Source organism: Suricata suricatta, chromosome 3, assembly GCF_006229205.1.
Source record: "Suricata suricatta isolate VVHF042 chromosome 3, meerkat_22Aug2017_6uvM2_HiC, whole genome shotgun sequence".
NCBI classification, from domain to species: domain Eukaryota; kingdom Metazoa; phylum Chordata; class Mammalia; order Carnivora; family Herpestidae; genus Suricata; species Suricata suricatta.
Genome location: NC_043702.1, coordinates 28,181,022 through 28,202,610, shown reverse-complemented (window position 1 = coordinate 28,202,610; position 21,589 = coordinate 28,181,022). Strand labels below are relative to the sequence as shown.

At 39.8% G+C, this 21,589-nt stretch overlaps 1 protein-coding gene across 1 annotated transcript in view; it reads left to right on the top strand.

The window, feature by feature from the left end:
- The window catches only part of LOC115287490 (disintegrin and metalloproteinase domain-containing protein 23-like), a 194,387-nt gene that overhangs the window by 121,955 nt on the left and 50,843 nt on the right, over window positions 1-21,589 (top strand). The window contains exons 13-21 of the mRNA XM_029933979.1: window positions 1,970-2,069; window positions 5,973-6,044; window positions 6,767-6,856; window positions 7,956-8,036; window positions 13,446-13,496; window positions 14,182-14,245; window positions 15,756-15,861; window positions 19,038-19,157; window positions 20,880-21,048. Coding sequence (XP_029789839.1) covers window positions 1,970-2,069; window positions 5,973-6,044; window positions 6,767-6,856; window positions 7,956-8,036; window positions 13,446-13,496; window positions 14,182-14,245; window positions 15,756-15,861; window positions 19,038-19,157; window positions 20,880-21,048 — 853 coding nt within the window. The remainder of the gene's footprint in view (window positions 1-1,969; window positions 2,070-5,972; window positions 6,045-6,766; window positions 6,857-7,955; window positions 8,037-13,445; window positions 13,497-14,181; window positions 14,246-15,755; window positions 15,862-19,037; window positions 19,158-20,879; window positions 21,049-21,589) is intronic.

Here is a 21,589-nt window from a genome sequence, read left to right as displayed (position 1 = left end):
ACCTTTAAAGGAAGCACGTTATTAAATGCTTCTAAGTTTAGTAGAGGCATTAATTTTTTAGTGCACTTAGAATAAAAGCTGGTTGTCTGCCTGAAGCCGTCCGTGAAAATCAATTTAGGTATCAATTTATATTTTAAGGAACTCTCAAATGGACATGTTTGCCGTAGTAAAAATTGTACTATATTGCTTATTTAATCAATAAAGCTTTTTTTGTTGTTCTTAAGATAGATTCATTGTGTCTAAATTAGCTATCTCCTATTGATAGAAATTTGAACATTTTCTCACCTATCTCCTCTCTTCTTGTGAGGATACTTTGGGAACTAGGGCCACTTTCCCAGAGCTGCTGCTGCAGCTGTGAACCAAAGCCTGGAAACATTGCTGCGGGTCCCTGCACCCATGGGGGCCACGGCCCTACGGCCCCCTAGGCTAGCGCCCACCCCGTCTATGTGGGAGAGGTTTTCTCACCCGTTTTGTCTCTCCTGTACCTTCTCTTCATCCCAGATAGCTGCTCAACACATCACCAATTTCTAGTCCCGCCTCCCACCCCGAGGAGCCCCAGTGGCCGGAGGCCCTGACCTACTCCTGCAGGGTCCCTTCCTTACTCCCCCCGCCCCCTCCCCGGAGTCCTGCTCATGGGAAAATGAGGAGTGAGGGCTTGCAGAGAGTCAACATTCTTCCTGCTGCTTTAGGACATAGGATTCTAGAAATGTAGTTTAACCATGAAATGGTTAACTTCATGCTCCCCTTACTGTCGCACCATAGTTCAGTAACACTGTGGCTTAAACAGCCTTTTTGAGGACTACTATAGGAAGGTGACACTATTTATAATATTGCTTCTAAAGGGAGGTGCCTTCTGCCTTCTGAACTCCCAACTTCTAAATGAATCTTTGGACTGACCACCCTTAGGATATAATAAAACTTTTTAAAGTTAGTGTGTGTGTATGTGCATGTGTGTCTGTGTGTTTAAATATGTGTATGTATGCCAATTTATTTTCTTATTGGAAATGCAGTTTTAGCAGACTTTTAGGGGAAATGCCAAGCCTCTTTAAGAGACCCCTGTCAACAATGCCAGACTTTTCCTACTGCCGTGTGCCACCCTCGTGCACCAGGGTACAAAACAACTATTGGATTACATCTTGGAATAAGTAGCCTGTCACCCTCAAATCAAGTTCTATGACAAATATGCCCAAAGAATCAGCACGTATAATTCCATTTAACCGTGACCATGTGTATACTATTTCCCTATGCACCGACACAGAGATAGTACTTTGATTGATTACATCACAGAGGCTTTATTCCTGCTACGTCATGAATATCACCAATTGTTTTTGAAGTTGAGCATAAGGATTTATTTATTACTCAATTCTAATTCAGAAAGAGCTTATCCTAATTCTGTTTTTGCTGTGTGTATATGTCCTAAGTACATATATACAGATATCCTTGTGTGTATGTGTGTGTATAATAAAATGTTTCTCTTTAGGGTTTCATTGTTTGCCTCACTTGTGTTCCTGAAGGCTGCATTATGTAATCTTTAATAAATTGACTGTAAGAATTCCTTCTTCCAAAGTAAAATCTAGCAGGTTCCCTTGCGTCTTTTATTTGGGACAGAGGCAAAAAAGTGCTTGCCTTTACAGAGACAGAGCAAATACAAATGACCACATTTACAAATATAGCCTGGGTGGAGAAGTTTAGTGATGAGCTTTCTAAAACTGGTCCAAGCCCAGGCGCAGAAGAGCCCGGCTGCTGAGGTAACCTACCTCCCAATCCGTGGTTTTCTTTGAATTTCTGTTTTTATAAACTCTACCACACATACTGAGCTGGCAACTGGGGCATAAATGCCTTGTCAAAATTTGTGTGGAATCATCTAGATCCAGAGTGAACATTTTGTTCTAGTTCAAGGGTTTTAATTTTCTTCTCTGATGACTGCTTTTGGTAAATTATTTACATAATTGATTCTTTATTTTCTCAGGGTGTCCCATTCCCGAAAGTTCTCAAAGTGCAGCATTTTGGAATACAGAGACTTTTTGCAGAGAGGGGGCGGAGCCTGTCTTTTCAACCGGCCGACGAAGGTTAGTAACTGTGTAATCATTTGCCCAATTTTGTTTTTGCTTCTAAGAAATTCATTTGAAGTACATAAGGTTTATGAAAGCAACAGCCTATGAAATCATATATACCTCAGGTCAGCTCTCAAATCTCTTGTTTGTGGGAAAAGACTTAAAAGCCATTCTTGCATTTTACTCCTTGTGAAATGCTGGAAAGGTAGCTTAATAAAACTAGATGCAGAAAGACCTGTCTTTTTACAGTGGAACACTGCCAAACGTCACATACTTGTCTTGGAAAACAGGTTTTCTTTTTGTCAATCAGATTAATATTTATAGAAGCCGTTATCATGTTGAAGAAGTGGTCCTGTTTAAATGAATGATAAAACCATAGTTTCCCTGTTGTGAATCTTTGATTTTTCAATGCTGGCTATACCCCTCCCTCCTTCCCCTCCAAAAAACCCAAACATCCTTCAATTAAAATATCTTTGAAGTTTTCACGTTAGCATTTTTCATCCTACTGCTAAGAGACTGTGGGTTAGATTAAGATATATTGGGTTCCTGACTGGCTCAGTAGGTTAAGCGTCCAACTGCAGCTCAGGTCACGATCTCACAGCTTGTTGGTTCGAGCCCCGCACCGGGCTCTGTTTTGGCAGCTCGGAGCCTGGAGCCTGGAGCCTGCTTCGGATTCTATCTCCCTCTCTGTCGTTCCCCTGCTCACGCTCTGTTTCTGTCTCAAAAATAAACAAACATTAAAAAAAATAAAAACAAAAACAGATATATTGCTTTAACCCATTTCTCTGACAAAAATTCCATTTTCCTTTGACATTCTCCCTAGGGCTTTTTTTTGTTTGTTTGAGTGGTCTATTCTCCTAGACGGGAAGCATTACTAATATGTGCCAGACAGAAACTGGCTCAAGGTATTTATGGATCTCATAAATACATATGTGTATTTATTATTTATTATGTAGTCTCTCTTTGTGGGAAGGTCCGTGTTGTCAATTGGCATTTCATCAAATTCATATACACCATGTCACAATCCTTATACACAATTGCTTAGTTCAAAAAGCTCAAAAAATTGGAAGTGTTTTTTATGAGTTTTCATAGAACATGTCAAGGCAGTAAAACTTGTCTTAAACTGAAAACCTTTATTATCTCTCCTAGTGTAAATATTCATAAGTCTTACTGCAGAAATATAAATGGTTTTGATTATAGGGTATGCGTGAGGCCCCTCAGGGCTGTTACATAGAACATGGCCATTGCATCAGACTTTTCTAAAATCTAGCAAAGCCAGACTTTCAAACTCCCTGGCTACAAAGCTTTTGGAGAAGGGATTGTGGACCTATAGTAGCATTTTTGGAAATGAATTGTTCAACAAGCAAAAAGACAGGATTGCTGCTAATTAGCAGATGGTGTAGAAATTCTAACATTGTAGATTTCATATTTCTTTTGACCATACTATTTCATAAGTCAAATAGAGCCCATTTGCTAAACAAAAAGACTTAATGTTCTATGAATTAAGAGAGCAGTGAAATCAAGTTAGCCTTAAAAAAATCAGTGACTAGTGTGAATAATTGACAGAATAATTTACTCCTATCCTTATAAATAAGTGATACTCCTGTAGTCAGGGGATAGTAGTTTGATGTCTGACATCTGTATGAAATCTCCGTAAGGCTGCGAAAAAAGAAACAGGAATTTTAAAGTGACCTTGCATCATTAAATTCGGCCGCCTGCCTTTCATGGCATTGATCTCAATGCAAGAAATCTGAAAACTTCAAAGTATTTAGAATGGGGAAAATGAGTAGTAATGAATTAATGTGAGCTGCTGGCATTATAAATTGCAATGTATGTAACAAATTTTACCTCCCTTGTGGCTCGCTGGCTAATTATAAGCAGCATGCCTTGGGGAACAACACTGAGTTCTAAGATTTCTAGTGTGTGTATAAGGATCCACTCTTAGATTTCCAAAAGTGCCTGTGAGTAGAAAGGAAATTCCAATAATGTGGAAACTAAATAAAAATAACTATATATCTTCAATTTTAAAATTAATAAACCTGGGTGGACTAGTCGGTCAAGTGTCTGTCTTTGACTCAGGTCATGATCTCACAGTTCATGAGTTGGAGCCTGCTTTGGGCTCTGTGCTGACAGCTCAGAGCCTGGAGCCTGCTTTGGATTTATTTGTTAAGCTACATGGCAGAATTATTTATTTATTTATGAGTGAGTGAGTGAGTGAATTATTTATTTTGAGAGAGAGCACGAACTCATGAGAGAATCTCAAGCAGGCACCGTGCCGTCAGCATGGAGCCCTAGGTGCAGCTCCATCTCATGAACCATGAGATCATGACCTGAGCCAAAGTCAAGAGACAGATGCTTAACCAACTGAATCACCCGGGTGCCCTAGAAGAGTTTTTAAAAAATTTTTTAATGTTTTATGTTTTGAGAGAGAGCACAGTAGGGGAGGGGCAGAGAGAGAAGGGGATAGAGAATCCATAGCAGGCTCTGCACTGACAGGCTGACAGCAGTGAGCTCAATGCGGGGCTCAAACCCATGAACTGTGAGATCACGACCTGAGCCGAAGTCAGATGCTCAACCGACTGAGCCACCCAGGCACCCCTATGTATGCATCAAAGAACAAACTTTATTTTTCTAAGTGCTTTTAGTGATTGAATGTAGGTATGCACAGTTTGTATGTTATTTTCACACTATCTGTGTGCCTCTTTTCTGTGCTGTGGGATCCTTCCCCTGAGCCATGTTTTCCACTTAGTTTGTGATAGTGGCCTGTCACAGGATGAAGCAGGGTCCAAGAATGAAATCTGGCAGTTGAATCCATGGGAGGCCTGATAAAAAGTGCTAGCCATGTTCCATTCTGACCTTTGCATTTCCATTTTCTCCTGCTTGCTGATAAAATACCAAGGAGGTTTGGACTTCGGATTTCACTCACTGGACTTTCCCATGGGGGAGTCCAACTCCTCCCAAGTAACCTGGAAACCTTTCTTGCTTCTAATAAGAGTTTTCCCTTCCTGGAAGTGGAAGGAGAATTGGGTCTTTGTCAGGTGGACTCAGTGGAAGGTGGCCCTTCCTTGGGGGGGCGGTGCTACTGGAAGGGGGTCCCTTTTGCCCTCTCATACTCATGGCTTTGAGCATTTGGGTTGGGATGTGCTGTTCCAGTCTTCATCCAGGTGTGATGGACATGCCCAGGGAGACCTTGCCCCAGCTAATGGAAAATAGGAAGTTTCTTGTAAACAATCAACTGTCTCTATCATTGGTTGCAATATAGTTTATTGGCAAGTGAAGTTCATAGCATAGTAGAGTGAATCATTCTAGAAACTTGACTCTTCCATTGCTCCAGAGATGATTGAGAGATTTCTATAGAGCCATGCATATGTCTGCTTATTTATATAATATGCTTTGGATAGTACAGATTTCTTTTCAATGAGAATTATGGGCAGCACCTTTTCTAAGCTTATTTGTATCTCCTTGATTGTGTATATCACATTTGGCTGTGACCGAAACATTTTTATCTTTTTGACAATTTTTTGTTTTCTCAGTTGCCTGGAGATAGGTCACCAAATTAGATATCTGTGAGTCGTAGTAATGCATTTTAGCTCCATTAGCAAATATGGTAAATGATTTATTCTTTTTGACAGCTTATTTCCATTAACAAGTAATTCTCATGGTAGAGGTCATCTCTGGAGCCTGCATCCAGACAATCCTCCAGGAAATAGTATCCCATTTGGAATAGGTTTTTTAGAAGTGTTATTAATAAGTGAACGTGTTCCCCACACAGACATCATTTATAGGTGCCATAACAACAGATCACAGAAGAATATCACCTGATAGCTGATTATAGGGCCATGTGTATGGCCCAGTTGGTGTGTTGATTTTCTGAGATAAATTAAAACATTTTTCCTTTCTCTTCCTAATTTCTTTCAGTTATTTGAGCCCACAGAATGTGGAAATGGATATGTGGAGGCTGGGGAGGAATGTGACTGTGGTTTACATGTGGTAGGTATAAGAGGTCTTTTCCATCTTCGGCACAGACCTTACCCAGAGCAAACAAGGATACATCAGTGAGAATGCTATACTGCTTTTCTCTGTGGTCTTACTGCCTTTCTTTTTTATCTTTATGTTAATGCTTAATCCCAGGTCAGATATGTTAGAATTAATCATGTCCTTATGGCCTTGTTTGAAAAATAACCCCCAAATGGATTCTTCTAATCAAATCTCCTACCTCTTAAAAATCCGTAGTTCAAATCCATGCCATTCAAATTTTACCAAATCATGAAACATGGTGTGTTTTGTTTTTGTTCTAATAAAACTAGATAGAGTCTTGGGGCACCCGGCTGGCTCAGTCGGTGGGGCTTGCAACCCTCGATCTTAGGGTAGTGAATTTGAGCCCCATGGTGGGTGCAGAGATTACTTTAAAAACAAAATAAAATGTTAAATAACTAGATAGAGTCTTACGAATGTATTAGAGCTAACCAAAGGTCAGGTTGCCTGCTAAGAAAATAAGCTTACTTTTTGGTAGAGAAGCCCTTTCACAGAAGATCACCCTTGGCTGAAAAATATGGCAGGAAGGACTCTTACCATTGTTTAAAGTGATTACTTCCTAGAATATTTGCTCACTCTTGTATAAGTCTCCCCACATGGATTACACATGTGGAGACAAGATTGGATGACCAGCAGGTAAACGTCTTTGCTTACTCATGTGACATTGTTTCCTCTAGGAATGCTATGGATTGTGCTGTAAGAAATGCTCTCTCTCCAATGGGGCTCACTGCAGCGACGGGCCCTGCTGTAACAATACCTCTTGTCTCGTGAGTTACCTGGCACTTACATCTTCCTTTTCATGGACACATTCGCTCAATCTCTCACTGTTGATTAACATGCGCTTCGCAGTTTTGTAACATCAGTAAATCTACCTAACTCCTTACAAATAAACATTGAGAGTTGCCCTGGTAATTCAGATGAAAGCCACATTACATGGTTGAATAGAAAAGGGACAATTCCTATGGCCTTTTTAATAATAAGACCTAACATTTTTCTTTAAAACTTACTATACTTCATTTTGGACAATGGACATAAAACCTAGTGCTTACATTTTGATGTTTTGTTTCTGAAATCCCTTACAAGGCAAGAAAGCTAGCTAAGGAATGTTTGTATGTGTATATGTACAGCTTATGTGTGTATGGACCCAGTTAATGTCCATCTGTAGAACTTCCAGTGAGCTTTTGAAAAGTCACTTTTTTAACATTCCTTTTTCTCATTTACCAAACCTCTAACATTCCTTAGAACCATAACGTTACATGATTTTATAATTTTATTCACTACCAAGAGGTATTATGCATTATGGCATTTTAGGAAATTGCAGCTTGATTATCTTCTGTTCCCCACCAGATTACAAATTGCTTGACTTCAGTGGTCTTTTCCCTTCATGTTTTACCCACCCCCTTACGTGGTTGGTGTCACTGAAAGGCGTTCATGTGAATTCACTGAAATTTGATTGTGTATATTTAGTTACAGAAAGATTAACATCAAGCTCGTAGCTATAATTAGTGTAAGCTGAATGTGTATGTCAATCTTCAGAGAGATCTTAAACGTTTTCATTTTAGTGATTTTCTCTTTTGTCTTAAACCACACTATTGTATCTTCCTCACATAATTGCCATTACTTTGTTTTCCAAAAGTAATACTCTGAGACCGTGGGTTTTGAAATCTAAAGTTGAATGCCTTGGTTAGTGACTCGTATTTACTACAGGGAGTGGCGCCTGGACCTTGTCTCTATTCTGCACCTGTCTTGCTAATTCATAAACAGAATTTGGTGATGGTTATGGGAGAGTATCTGGATTGTTGGTGAATAAAACAATAGTATTTGAAATATTAATACTAGCTCCTAATACTGAATTTTGATTTGCAGTTTCAGCCACGAGGGTATGAATGTCGGGATGCTGTGAATGGGTGTGATATTACTGAATATTGTACTGGAGACTCTGGCCAGGTATGACAAGCTCAGTTTTTAAATAAATTTTACTTGCATGTATTGTACACATTGGGGAGCTTTCAGTTTGGACTACGTGTGTGAAGATGATTTGTTTTCTTTGCTTTTTGTTTTGTTTTACTTTGTTTGCTAGTAATTTCTAGATCTCCAATATGCCTTAATTTTAGGAAGATTTTTTCTTCTCTTTTTCTTCCAAATTTCTCCTTCATGATTAGTTTCCTTTATGTGGTTTCTACCCAACGAATTGATTTTTTTCTTTCTGTCCCCACATATAAAATACTATGTTCACATCCATGAAGAATTAATGTGCTGTTTCCAAAAATTTTTAAGCCATAAAGCCCTTTCTCTTAAGAAAAACATGGGTGGGATGCCCACTGTAGAAGGCAGAGAATGAGTAGCACTGCTTTGCTTGAAGAGGGACCACGAGCAGGTGTCCGCCTCTCTCAGTTCTGATCTCTCCCACGTACAGTGTCCTGGCATCATGGCCCATATGCTTTGGCGTGGACTTCCTCACGTTAGAAGATATTATAACATTATAATTAATGTTGCCTACCAACATTGCTCCTGTATATAATTTTTTGTCTTAAAAATTTATATCAAGTTACTTTCTTTTTTTTGAATGTTTTTATTTATTTTTGAGAGAGAGACAGCACGAGCAGGGGAGGGTCGTAGAGAGAGGTAGATACAGAATCTGAAGCAGGCTCCAGGCTCTGAGCTAGCTGTCAGCACAGAGCCAATGCAGTGCTTGAACCCACGAACTGTGAGATCATGACCTGAGTCGAAGCCAGACACTTAACCGACTGAGCAACTCAGGTGCCCTTCAAGTTACCTTAAGTCTTTATTTTTCATTCACATGAACATTTGTTGAGCACCTGGCGTGTGTCAAGCCCTGCTGTAAATGTTGGGATATGGGAGGGAAGCAGACAGACAAGTCCTTGTACTAGAGAGACTTACATTCCACTGGGTGGAGAAACAAGGAACAAAAACATCAATGGTGGTACGTACTCAGTGTAAAATAAGATGATGTAAGACGTGGGATGGGTAGCGTTAGGCGGAGTGGTCAGGTGCATTTTCCTGGAGGAGTTGGCTTTTAAGTAGAAACACAAATAAGAAGGAGCTAGTCAGAAAATGAGTAAGGAAGCTTGTCTTCCTCAAGAAATGGAATGAAAGCAGGGCTTACTGGAGAGTAGTGGGAACAAAATCAAGAGGAAGTCAAGAATCAGGGAAGTAAGAGACTTGGTGGATTTCATTCTACATTAATTTTTGCTCCCACATGACTTCAAAAACATTTTCCTGTGCTATTACGCAGTTTTTATAAGTATCCTTTTTACAATCACATGGGAGTCTGTCATGTGGATTTACCATCTGACTTGTGACCTATTATCCAGTCATGGATATTTAGATTGTTGGCAGTTTTTCATTATCATAATTAATATGGCACTGAACATCTTTATGCATCTTTAAGAGTGTTTCTTGTTCTGGGTTCACTCCTTAAGATAAATTGCCCAGGAATGGAGTTATCTATTGCTAGGTGCTATGGTTTCCAAGGGGCTCCCAATAAGTAGAGTACAGTTAGAGGTCAAAATATCATTTTTTGTAATGAAAATGGCCAAGTTGAGAGCTGTAACTTCGTGTGAGAGCTAAGTGAGCCTCTTGGTAGATCCCATATTCAGGCTGTAGCCACAGGGTATTGACAATGGTGGGTATGGGTGACTTCTCCCTGCAAAGGTGGGTCCTTGCCTTGTATGTCTTGGAAGAACAGTGGGGAGAGTATACCTTGTGTGAATAAGCAAGAGAAAAAAGCGGAACTGAGCCAAACTGCCTCGTAGTTCTCACTTGCTTTGTCAATCAGTCAGCCAGTGTACCTGCATGGGGTGGGGGGGGGTGGACGGGAAGCAAATGTAGGAACCGAATAGCTAGAATTACACTGAGGTCCCTTCTCTGGGGAAACAAAACAAAACAAAACAAAAAATCCCAAAGGGAGAAGGAGGCAAAGGTTTTTAACCTTTTTGAAGGTTCTCAATATATATTATCTGAAATTCAATTCAGAGGGACCCTTTTAAGGATGTGATACAGTGAAATATGTTCAAGCTATTTTTTATTGCCTTTATGCTTATCTGTTTCTTCTACTTAGATATGTAAGTAGGTTTCCTTGCAGTTTTCCTATGATATAGTAAGAGTGTAAGAACTGTGGGTTCTGTATTTTGTGCCAAGTTTTATGTTTTGTGACAATCCGGATACACTGCTTCACTGAGTTATATTTTTAGTTTTGTAGAATACTACTATTTTTATACCCATCATATATGGTTTTGGTTCTGTGTGTTCAGCTCTTTTCAAAGTACAGCTTTTTTTCATTTCAGCCTTTAATTCCTGAATTGCCATAGAATTTACTGGAAGTAAAGCTTTCATAATGAGGGCTCTAGATTCAACTTAATATTCTATTGCCTACATTTTGAAAACATTCTTTTTGCCTCCTGTGTATAAGGTGAAAATTATACTATTCAATTAATTTCTCAGTGGCATATTAGAATAACGTGTTCTTTCACCAGTCATTTCCTTATATGACCAGAGTGTGCCTGAAATAGATAATTGGGGTAAAGGAAGTTAAGATCCGTCAGAACTCGGCTTTGTAACAGGCAGTGAACTTTGAATTTAATTGACACTAATTATGATTAGGAAAACAGAATCCCTGAGAATCTGCACCTGTGAGAATCAGTATCATTGGCAACATTATCGTTGACAACATCATATCATTGACAGCATTTGTTTTGTATCCCATGTCTTTGGTTAGTTTTGATATTAGCATTTACTGATCCCTTTGTGCTGCATTTTAAATTCACGGTTTATCACAGAATAAACAATACTTGTGAAACTGAGAGAAATCCTTGGCAAACAATACTGGATGATATAATGAAGGTATTTTTGAAAGATGTGGGAAATGTTTCTTGTTAGCACTATAAAATATGGCATCTAAATGGGTGACATAACACAATTTAAAATAAGCACATTTAAATGCTATTGCACTGCTAAAGCCTGCCTCATGTGAACCTTCCTGCACAGCATGAAACGGGGTTGGAATGGCATTTAGAGACCGAATCCAGAGCTCTGCTTACAGCAGAACAAAGTACACAGATTAATGGTTCTTTTGTTTAAGTGTCTCCAGAGAATGTAAGACATTCCATCATTTCCCATGTTAAACATGTCAGTAATAAGCAACTCACTTTTATTAGCCTAAACTGAAAATAAATTGATTAGAAAGCTTGCATGTAGCTGTGACAGTTTATAATAGGGCTTTTCTTTTAATTAGTAAAGAATTCTACAAATTTTTTTCTTTTGAAATATCACAAAAGTCAAATGTGATAAAGTCCATTTAGACCCTGATATACCTATTTGGGTAGCAACATTTCTTTTGCATTTTTGTTCAGTGATTGTGTTTGGCTCAGAGGAAGTGAATAATTAATGTTAGTTGATTAATAAGATAATGATCATGTTTTGAGTGGATTCGGATGGATGAAAGAGGCGACTTTTGTGGCCAGATCTCTGTTTTTGTGCCACTGGCCCAGGATGCCAGGTTTTAGTCCTGATAATTATGTCCTTTGAGTAGTCACCATCAGATTGATTGAAAAGCGGTGGTGAATGAAAGCTTATGTGAAAGTCAGCTTTTCTTTAGAAAGATGGAAAACCAAAGCATTTTATCTCAAAGTGTTCCTCCGTAAGCTAGTGTTTCCTAGCAATTATAAATTCTATATTAGATCTATTGCCTTTACGTAGTGAACTTGATAAACAGCTTGATATGTGGAGAACAGAGTTAACTTAATTGTTATCTGCATAAGTCATTCATTTATTTATTCAGTTAGCCAATACTAACTGAGCACCTACTGAATGATAATGGAGCCTGGTTTTGTTCTAGGTGCTTGAGAGGCAGCAGGGAACAAAACGTAAAATCCCTGCCGGCCTGGAGCCCACATTGGGAGGGGGACAAGAGACCACCAAACAAGTAACATGTATGATTATGAGGTGAAAAACCAGAAAATGGGGGATGGGGAGCAAAGAATGCCAACACAGGAGGGGTCATAGTTTTTGGGAGCAAACCATGCAGAAATCTGGGAGGAAGTTTGAAGGAAGAGCAAGGGCGGAGGCCATCGGGTAGAAGCATGTTGGCATATTTGCAGAGTCATGTCAGTCATGGCAGTGTAGGAATGAGGTCGGAGAGAGGATGGAGTTGGGTGGGATGGCAAAGTGCGAACTGTGTTGAACTGTAAAGTCCATGGAGCATGTGGGGAAGCCATTGAGCAGAGGAGCAGCGTGGCATGGTTTACGTCTTTAAAAGGACACTCCAGTAGCTGTGTAGACTATAAAGAGACTAGGGTGGAAACAGGGCAGTCAGTGGAGGCTGTTTCGCCATTCAGGTGAAGGTTGATGGTGGGTTGGACTGGGTGTTAGCAGTGGAGGTGGAGAAAAGTGGTCCGATGGTGATTATATTTTGAAGATAGAGGTAGTGAGATTTGTTGACTGAAAGGAGGGTGTGAGAGAAAGAGAGAAACAGAAGATGACTTCAGGGTGTAGAGCCTGACCAGCTAGAAGAGTGGAACTGTCCTTTACTGACAAGGTGAAGACTTGAGGAGGACCCAGTGCCTATTGTTATGTTTCTTATTCACTTGCTTTATTTATCTGTATGTATACTGCTTTTTTCTTTCCATATTTGCTTTGAACACTGTACTAGGGCCTTTGGCTTGACCTGCCTTCAGGTCTCTCAAATGTGGCAAATAAAATGCATAAGGAGTAGAATTTTTAATTTATTTAGGATAACTTTTCAGGAAAGTGAAGTGTCCTTTTTAAACAATGGTTTGATAAATAGGCCCGAGAAGGAAGTGACCACCCCACCATGGTTGTTCTAGCGACAGGCCGGTAGTTTGAAAGGCCAGAGATGTGTGGAGATATGTCACTGACATTGGGTTAAAAAAATATTTCTGCTTTCTCCGTGATGTGGCCCATGGATGAGCATCAGGGGTGTCGAATGCAGATGTGACATTTCACAGGACTGAGAAAGGTCTTGTGAATTAGCTCTCCAGTGTGTCCACTCCTCCGTAACAAGATGATTCATTCTCTTGATTGTCCGTTTTAATTCCTTCTACTTTTAACTCTGTGGGCAAGCAAATGTGAGTTCTTAGTCTAGTCCACCTCATGGGAAACAGAGAAATATAAAGTATCCGTTGCTTAATTTAATTGTTATTTTTACCAATAATAGAAGAATTTGTTTGGATAACCTAGTTAAAATTATTTATGTTTTTCTAAACACACTGGTGATATATTCACCATCCTTGATTTTTGTTTTGCATTTTTATATATTGTACACGGGATCTGAAGGTACTTGTGTTGAACATTAAGTAAACACATTGTATTTTTCAGTGCCCACCAAATCTTCATAAGCAAGATGGGTACGCATGCAATCAGAATCAGGTATGCTGGGCTATTAGCTTTAAAAGTAATTTTAAGAGAATTCGTTTGTGGGGTTTTTTTTCTTTTTGATAAATGTAACTTTGAAGGGAAATGCAACTCTAAGAACAATAAATTATTGCAATGGTCTTTAGTCAGCATTGCTTCATAGCATATCAAATACTAATATAGTATTATATTTAACCCTGGTGACAAATTGTCCAATTGAGGACAAGCGAAAAAATGTAATGACTAAAGAATAATGAATTTAATTTATTGAGTTGTGACTCTCTTTCAATAATGTCAGCCTATTATGGGAAGATCATGTGCTGTGATCTGTTATAATGTGGTCTTTTTCTTTCCTGAAGCCATGTTGTAATGTTAACATTCACACCCAAAAGACGCTAAAAGTCATTTTGGAATCACCCAAGGAAGTGTACCAACTTTTGTTTTCCATAAAACGTAAAATCATAGATGATTAAGTTTTGCCTTCAAAAGCTGTGCCTGGAGGTCTGTTCTGGGTTTTGGGATTTAACTGTCTGATGTGCTTCCCTTAAGATGTTTGTGATTTTTATTTTCACTAAAAATACTGGGGTATGGCGTGAAAAGCAGTCAATTCTCTAAAACAACAAAAGGAGATCTTGTAGTACAAGTCTGGGGGAAACGGGTTGTCTCCGCGTGGGCCCCTAACGTGTGTCGCTGTCCTCAGGGCCGCTGCTACAACGGGGAGTGCAAGACCCGGGACAACCAGTGTCAGCACATCTGGGGCACGAGTAAGTCACGTCTGCCTGCTTGTCGGCTGCACACAGCTTCCCGCACACCGTCCTGCTCTGGCAGTCCTGCTGACGGACGCGCCCTTGTTTTGTGTTGTTTCATTTTATTTTTAAATGATTATTTATTCATTTTGAGAGAGAGAGAGCATGAGCAGATGAGGGACAGGGAGGGGGCGGGATTTCCAAGCAGGCTCCACGCTATCAGTGCAGAGCTAGATACAGGGCTCGGTCTGGTCTCAGGAACCATGAGATCATGACCTGAGTAAAAATCAAGAGTAAGATGTTTAACCAACTGAGCCACCCGGATGCTCCTGGAGTGATGTTTAAAAACAACAACAACAAACTCTAGAAGAGGATGAGAATAAAGAGGATGGTGAATGTGATCACAAAACCACAGGAAACAACTGCTCAAGCTGCGGACTTGTCATCAGAATCAAACCATGTCACTCAGTGATCTGGCTGTCAGAGAAGGGATGTCATGTCCACTTGCAAAGATTGGGTTCAGTGGGATAGTCAAGTTCATTGTCCAGCAGCTTGCGTGATTTACTGTGTACCTTGAATTTAACTTTCACCCCTCAAATTAGCCTTCTGTTCTTTTCCCCCAGAAAAGTATCAGACTTATTTTTTAAATCTGTAATTCTGTTATCTCAGTTTGAAGGGAAAAAATGCAGATCCTTCCTGAGGTGCAGACACATAGCGATTTGGGTACATGGTCATGTTTCTCAGTACAGCCCCTAAATGTTAGAGCATGCCTTCTCTTCCTGACATTTACAGTGCCTTTCCAGCAATCTTCAGCCCAGGGGGGCCAGACCACACAGAGAGAAAAGTGTCTGTCTTGTGGTAGAGGCTGGGTCACCTCCAAAGGAAAGAAAGCACATGAAGGGACTATTAGAGCCCCTGCAGGAGTGATTTCAGTGTTTGGCAAATACTTCTTAACTGAAAGACTTACTTTCAGTGCTCCAGTTTTGACAGAGTAAAGATGATAGAGGCATATTTGTCTTTTAAAAGATTTATATATCAAAACCCAAGTGTCGACATAAAATCTTAATCACCTAAGACTTTATAATGTCTTTTAATATTAATGTAAACCAGCCTAAGAATCTTAATTAGTTTTCTGAATGCCACTTTCCCTAACTCCTGCTGATGGCCATTCCTCCCTTCCTCCCTCAAACCAGCCAAACAAGAATTTAGGAATGTTTTTCAAGTTAAAAACAGTGGTGTGTTAGCACTGTCTCCTAGTAGCTTGCAAGAGCCAAGTGTTAAATTTTCAGTAATTTCAGAAGCCTGTCTCCATCACGTTGATAGCTGGAAACTATCCATGTATCATTTAGACCATGGAAATTTACACAATGGTATTTACACCGCAGAAATTGGCAAGTTCTACTAGCCAGTATGGTTGTTTTTTTTCTTTTTGTGGACAACCTGTTGTTAAACATTTAACTATATGCTACTGGTTATGAATAACAAAGATAAGTAAAACAAATTCTCTTCTCTTGCTCACCTCCAAAAGAGGCTTCCGGGTCCGACAAGTTCTGTTACGAAAAGCTGAATACCGAAGGCACGGAGAAGGGAAACTGTGGGAAGGATGGAGACCGGTGGATCCAGTGCAGCAAACAGTGAGTGGTCAGCTTCGGGGGCACAATGAGTGACTCGGAAGCCCTGGCTCAATGGGAATTGGGCACAAAATTAGCGTTACTGATTTTTAATAAATATTCAGCTATTTAAAATGTTTCAGTATGTAGTTTAAAAACATATTAGTCTATCTAGAAGCAAACGGCTATGGACCAAACTGTTGCCGTGACACAGTCTCACAACATTTCTGTAAAACATTTCTCACAGGTTGTCTTTTACTTGATGCTTGTTTGAAAAGACACTTTGCTAAGTATTAAGACATAACATTGGGTCTTACCTCTCTACTTTTGCTGGAAGATACGGCCTATGAGGGTACTAATATACACAGAGTTCTACAAGCAGCATATGTGGACTGTCTATATTCTGGGAGCAATTCAAAGTGAAGTAGTATATATTTTTGATCATTCTGTGCATGCAAACCATCTGACTTAATTAAGCATCTAACGTCTATATCAGATTCCACCCTCCCCTGCTCCACCCCCCCTCCCCCCCCCGGGCCCTGGCCTTCTAAAAAGCATCTAGTTAGTGCACATTGGAGGCATCTTTTCTCAGAAAATGAGATATTTTTAGAGTACACGTGTAATATTTTCCCTTACTTAGTTGGGGAAAGTGAAAATTGTGATTTAATAGTTTATTAAGGTTAACTCAAGGACATGATCCATGGGACCATTAAGTTGTGGGCCAAATTTCTTTCCTTATCTTTCCATAACCATAAGGATTCTCCCAGTTATGAAGCAAAGCAAGGAGTTTTATTTTTCTAGTTAATGATCTCTCAGTTGTGCTTTATGAAACTTCACTATTCCATGTAGTCTCTAGTGGTGGATGAGGCCTTGGGAGGCAACAGATCTTTGACCAAAATTTCTTTAAAATTAAACCAAAATATGGGGCGCCTGGGTGGCTCAGTCTGTTAAGCCTCCGACTTCAGCTCAGGTCAGATCTCACGTTCGTGGGTTCGAGCCCCGCGTCAGGCTCTGGTGCTGACAGCTAGCTCAGAGCCTGGAGCCTGCTTTCAGTTCTGTGTCTCCTTCTCTCTCCGCCCCTCCCCCTCTCATGCTCTGTCTCTCTTTGTATCAAAAATAAATATAACATTAAAAAAAATTAAAAAAATTAAATCAAAATAATAGAACAGAACTTCTCATCTAATGTCTCATGAGTGAGGCACAGATATTCCAAAATATTGCTCCTCTTTCTAGGGTGACAGACAGTAGGAGGGAGTGGGGCCTAAAGTAGTAAAAATGTATGTGGTTGGACACCTGGATTTCATTAGCTTCATTCATTAGCTTAATGTCCTGGACAAACTTGATCATTTCTCGATGTCTCTGTCACTTGAAGAAGTTTGTCAGGCACTGGATTGGATCATTGTAAGAGATAGCTTTTGACTTTCTATAAACCATCCAATCACCAAGGAGCTAAAGAAAATTAATGCGTGTTTTCTGAAATGTATAAAAATTGGGATTTATAACATATAAGCAGAAAAGTGAATAATTCACAAATATATCATTTGCCAAATGATTATTACATGAATCTCCATATCATTCCTACCTGGATCAAGGAACAGAACTTACAGCATTGCAGAAAATGTATCCTTCCCTGCAAGGTGCCCTTGTCTCTCTCCTGGGGTACTATCATCCTTTTATGGCAATGACTTTCTTGACTTTTAGAGTTTGGCCGCCTAAGTTTTCATCCCTAAACAATATATTTTGCCTAAGGTTTTGGTATAAAAGGAATCATACTTCATATATTATTCTGTATTTTGTCTCTTAAGGTCAGCATTTTAAGCATCTTCTATGGTGTGTGTCCCTGTTTACATTTATTGTTCATTTGTTTTATTTTCATTCATATTCATATTCACATACCATGATGTGTTTCTCCACTCTATGTGAATTTAGGTTGTTTCTGTGTTTTGGCTATTAGGAACCATACTACTGTGGGTGTTCTACGTGTAACTTAGTGCACATTTGTACACATTTTTCTAAGGCCTTTACCTAAAAAAAAATTGCTAGGCCAGAGGGTATGTTTCTTTTCAGTGCCACCAGTTGATGTCACAGCTTTTTAAAATGGCTGTACTAGGGGCGCCTGGGTGGCTCAGTCAGTTAAGCATCTGACTTCAGCTTAGGTCATGATCTTACAGTTCACTGGTTCGAGCCCCACATTGGGATCTCTGCTGACAGCTTAGAGCCTGGATCCTGCTTCAGATTCTGCCTTCCTCTCTGTCTGCCCCTCCCTTGCTCATGCTCTGTTTCCTTCTGTCTCAATAATAAATTAAAACATTAAAAAAAAATTAAATGGCTGCACTAGTAAACCCAACCATCAGTAATATGCATATGAGATTTTGTTGAGTCACATACTGACCAACACTTGGTATTATCAGACGTTTTACTTTTATCCTTTCTGGTGGGTAGAAACTGCTATGTTATTGTGGTTTTAATTTGGATATCCCTGATTGCAAATGGAATTTAGTACATTTTCATGCATTTATTGGACGTGAAGTTCCTTTGCTTTCATTTGGCATTTCAATTCCCCACCCTTTTTTAGGGGAGAGTTCATTGTTTACTTAACAAATAAGCTGGAGGGGGCTATTCTCATGGGGGGGCGGGTCATTTAACAATGTCTCTAAGGACCCAGATGATTTTGACCCCTTAGCATGTTGGAGTTTCTATCCTTCTGTTTGTGAACTCACGATGGCAGGGTGGATACAAAGGGTGCACCTTCAGAGACAGGCAATGTGGCAGTGGGAACAAAAGGGCTTCTCCCTCTCGGGCTCTAACCTCTTATCCAGAAAGCGACATTCTCCCCAGCAACTTCCTATCTGGCTTCTCCTCAAGTCACCACACCCAGGGGCTACCTTTAGGTCTATTAGGGCAGGACAGAGGGGCAGCTAGGAAAGTGGGTGTGCGGATTGGGGGTGCCATGGCTACTCAGACACTGGTCATGATCCACCTCTAGAGGCTGGGCATGTCGCTGTCCAAACAAAGCCGTCATCTTCTTAGGAGGGAAGGCATGGGTCATAGCCCACCGACAGTATTTGAACACATGGCTTTATTTAGAAGGAAAGAAAATATTTTCAGTTTTTGAGTAGATGTGGACTGAATAGTTTTGATTATTTTGCGCTTGATTCCTCCTATCCTGTTCTGCTCTTGTTTTTACTTGACATGCTCAGTGATGTGTTCTGTGGATTCTTACTCTGTACCAATCTTACTCGAGCACCACGCATCGGTCAACTTCAGGGTGAGATCATCCCAACCTCCTTCTACCATCAAGGCCGAGTCATTGACTGCAGGTAATAAATGGTCGAAGACCTAACGAATCATGAAAATGACAAATTCAGAAAAAAAAGTGAACATTTTCTGCTTCTCACAAGAGGACTGTTGACTTTAATTTTATGATCACCTTTCATGTTTAGAGTTAAGAAACAAAGTTGTATATTGATTTGCAAATTACATTTGCCAAAAATTGGACCACTTAGTAGTAGTAGGTCCTTTTTTGTAATTGTTGAGTAGAGTCCCAGTGTCCACTTTGACCCACGATTAAGGCTTTGAGCATTGTTATAGGTCACTATTTGAACACTGTGTGTGTTTTATTTTTTATCACATATTTCTGGTTTAGAAGATGGTTTAATACTCAACATATAGAGCATATCTATGAAGATATTATTTATAGTTGTAGGCATACCTTTGATATCCAATTATCTGTCAGTATAGGGCACAGGAAGTATGAGGCTTATTTTTTAAGCCAAAGTGGTACCCACGCAGATTGTACTCTTGTGCCTGCAAGCACATCTGGGACTCCCCTGCAGAACTGCCTTTAGCGTCTGCAAACTGTAATCTGTTGGATCCTTCGAGTAGCAAACCTTCATCTTCTGTGAGTGAATGTAAGATTTGGAAACATCCAAAAAAAAAAAAAAAGTGTTGAAGAAGATTTAGCAAATTGGTTGGGTAAACAAATTGAAAGAAATGTTCTCTTGCTTAAATGTTGGCTGTTTTTGTTTTTTTTTTTAATTGTTCTGAAAACAATTCTAACCAGGTCCCAGACAATAAGATCCTTCCTGGAATAAATTTGTAATCTGGTTACTTAGATGCATTTTGTAAGTGTGTAGGTTTTCACACATCTTCAGATATGACAGACTAGGGGCGCCTCGGTGGCTCAGTCGGTTAAGCATCTGGCTTTCAGCTTCGGCTCAGGTCATGATCTCACGGTTTGTGGGTTCGAGCCCCGCGTCGGGCTCTGTGCTGACAGCTAGCTCAGAGCCTGGAGCCTGCTTCAGATTCTGCGTCTCCCTCTCTCTCTGACCCTCCCCTACTCGTGCGGTCTCTCTCTGTCTCTCAAAAACAAAATTAAAAAAACATTTAAAAATATTTGGAAAAAAAAGATATGACAGACTAAATGAATTATATATTCTAAACTAGTATATTGGTATATTCAGCAAGGTACTCTCTTGGTCATATAGCATTGCTTATTCTTCAAATTCAGGTTTCCCATGACTATGGCATTTTAGAAAGAAGTATCAGTAGAGAGGAGTTGGTTTCCTTTCTCAACCATAAATAATCCAGTTCTCTAAATTAATCATAATGACTTTCAGAATATTTTCATTTGCTACTTTGGCTCAGTGGCTGCCTTTCTGTACTGTGACACACTTGAAAAGCCCTGGAGAGACTGATGTAAAAGCTTGCTTCTTTTGTTCTTAGAAAGCTCTCCCTTAGTCTTTATTTATGCTGGTCATGACAACAAGTGAAAATTTAGAATATACTTTGTGCAAATGACATTTTTTGCCAAATGGCATGCAGTGCAATAATGGCAATGAAAGATATTTCCTGTCATCATGCTTTTTTTTATTGAGAGAATTTGGGAAAGGGGGAAAGGAAGGGAGAGGGGGAGAAATGCTAGGAGCCATCCATGTCCACTGACAGCCTCTTTAATTTCATGAAGAGCAAGCTTCTTTCATCTTGACATTCTATTTTTAACTATGGTGCTAATGGTTGTATGAATATCTTTCTCCTTTTAGTGGTGCTCATGTGATTTTAGATGATGATACAGATGTTGGCTACGTAGAAGATGGAACGCCATGTGGTCCATCTATGATGTGTTTAGATCGGAAGTGCTTACTGATTCAGGCCCTAAATATGAGTAGCTGCCCACTCGATTCCAAGGGTAAAGTCTGTTCAGGCCATGGGGTAAGTAGGCCTCAGTGTTCTGGTTCAAACCTTTATTGTCTAGCATCCTCAAAGTTCACAGTAGTCAGACTTCCATTTCAGCTATTCTCCTTTTGCGTCTGTTGCCAGTATCTATGTACTGGCTATGATAATTTCCAGAGTATCCTCATCTGTGCATGTACGCATGGGTTTTATTTGTGTTGTTTGTTTTATCACTGGCTATTTGTATTTCCTACATTGTCTATACCTTGCCAGCTAGAGGTGGAAGAAATTGATAGGTTGCTGAAAAACTTTAGACCCCACGTGAACTACTTAGTACCATTCAAAATAACTTTAGTCTTCTCAGTATTCCCTTTAGGCTACTCAGCATGTATACTGAGTATCCATGTGTGCAAGGTCACACAGACTAGAGGTGGACTCACCGATCTAAGTCATGGTTAAAGTCGTATAGTTCTGCTCTGACCATTGCCAGCTGAAGAGAAGAGGCTTTCTCTACTCACACCTGCAGGTATTTGTAATTCTGTGAACAAAGTAGGCAGATGTTTCCTGGCAAACTGAGGCT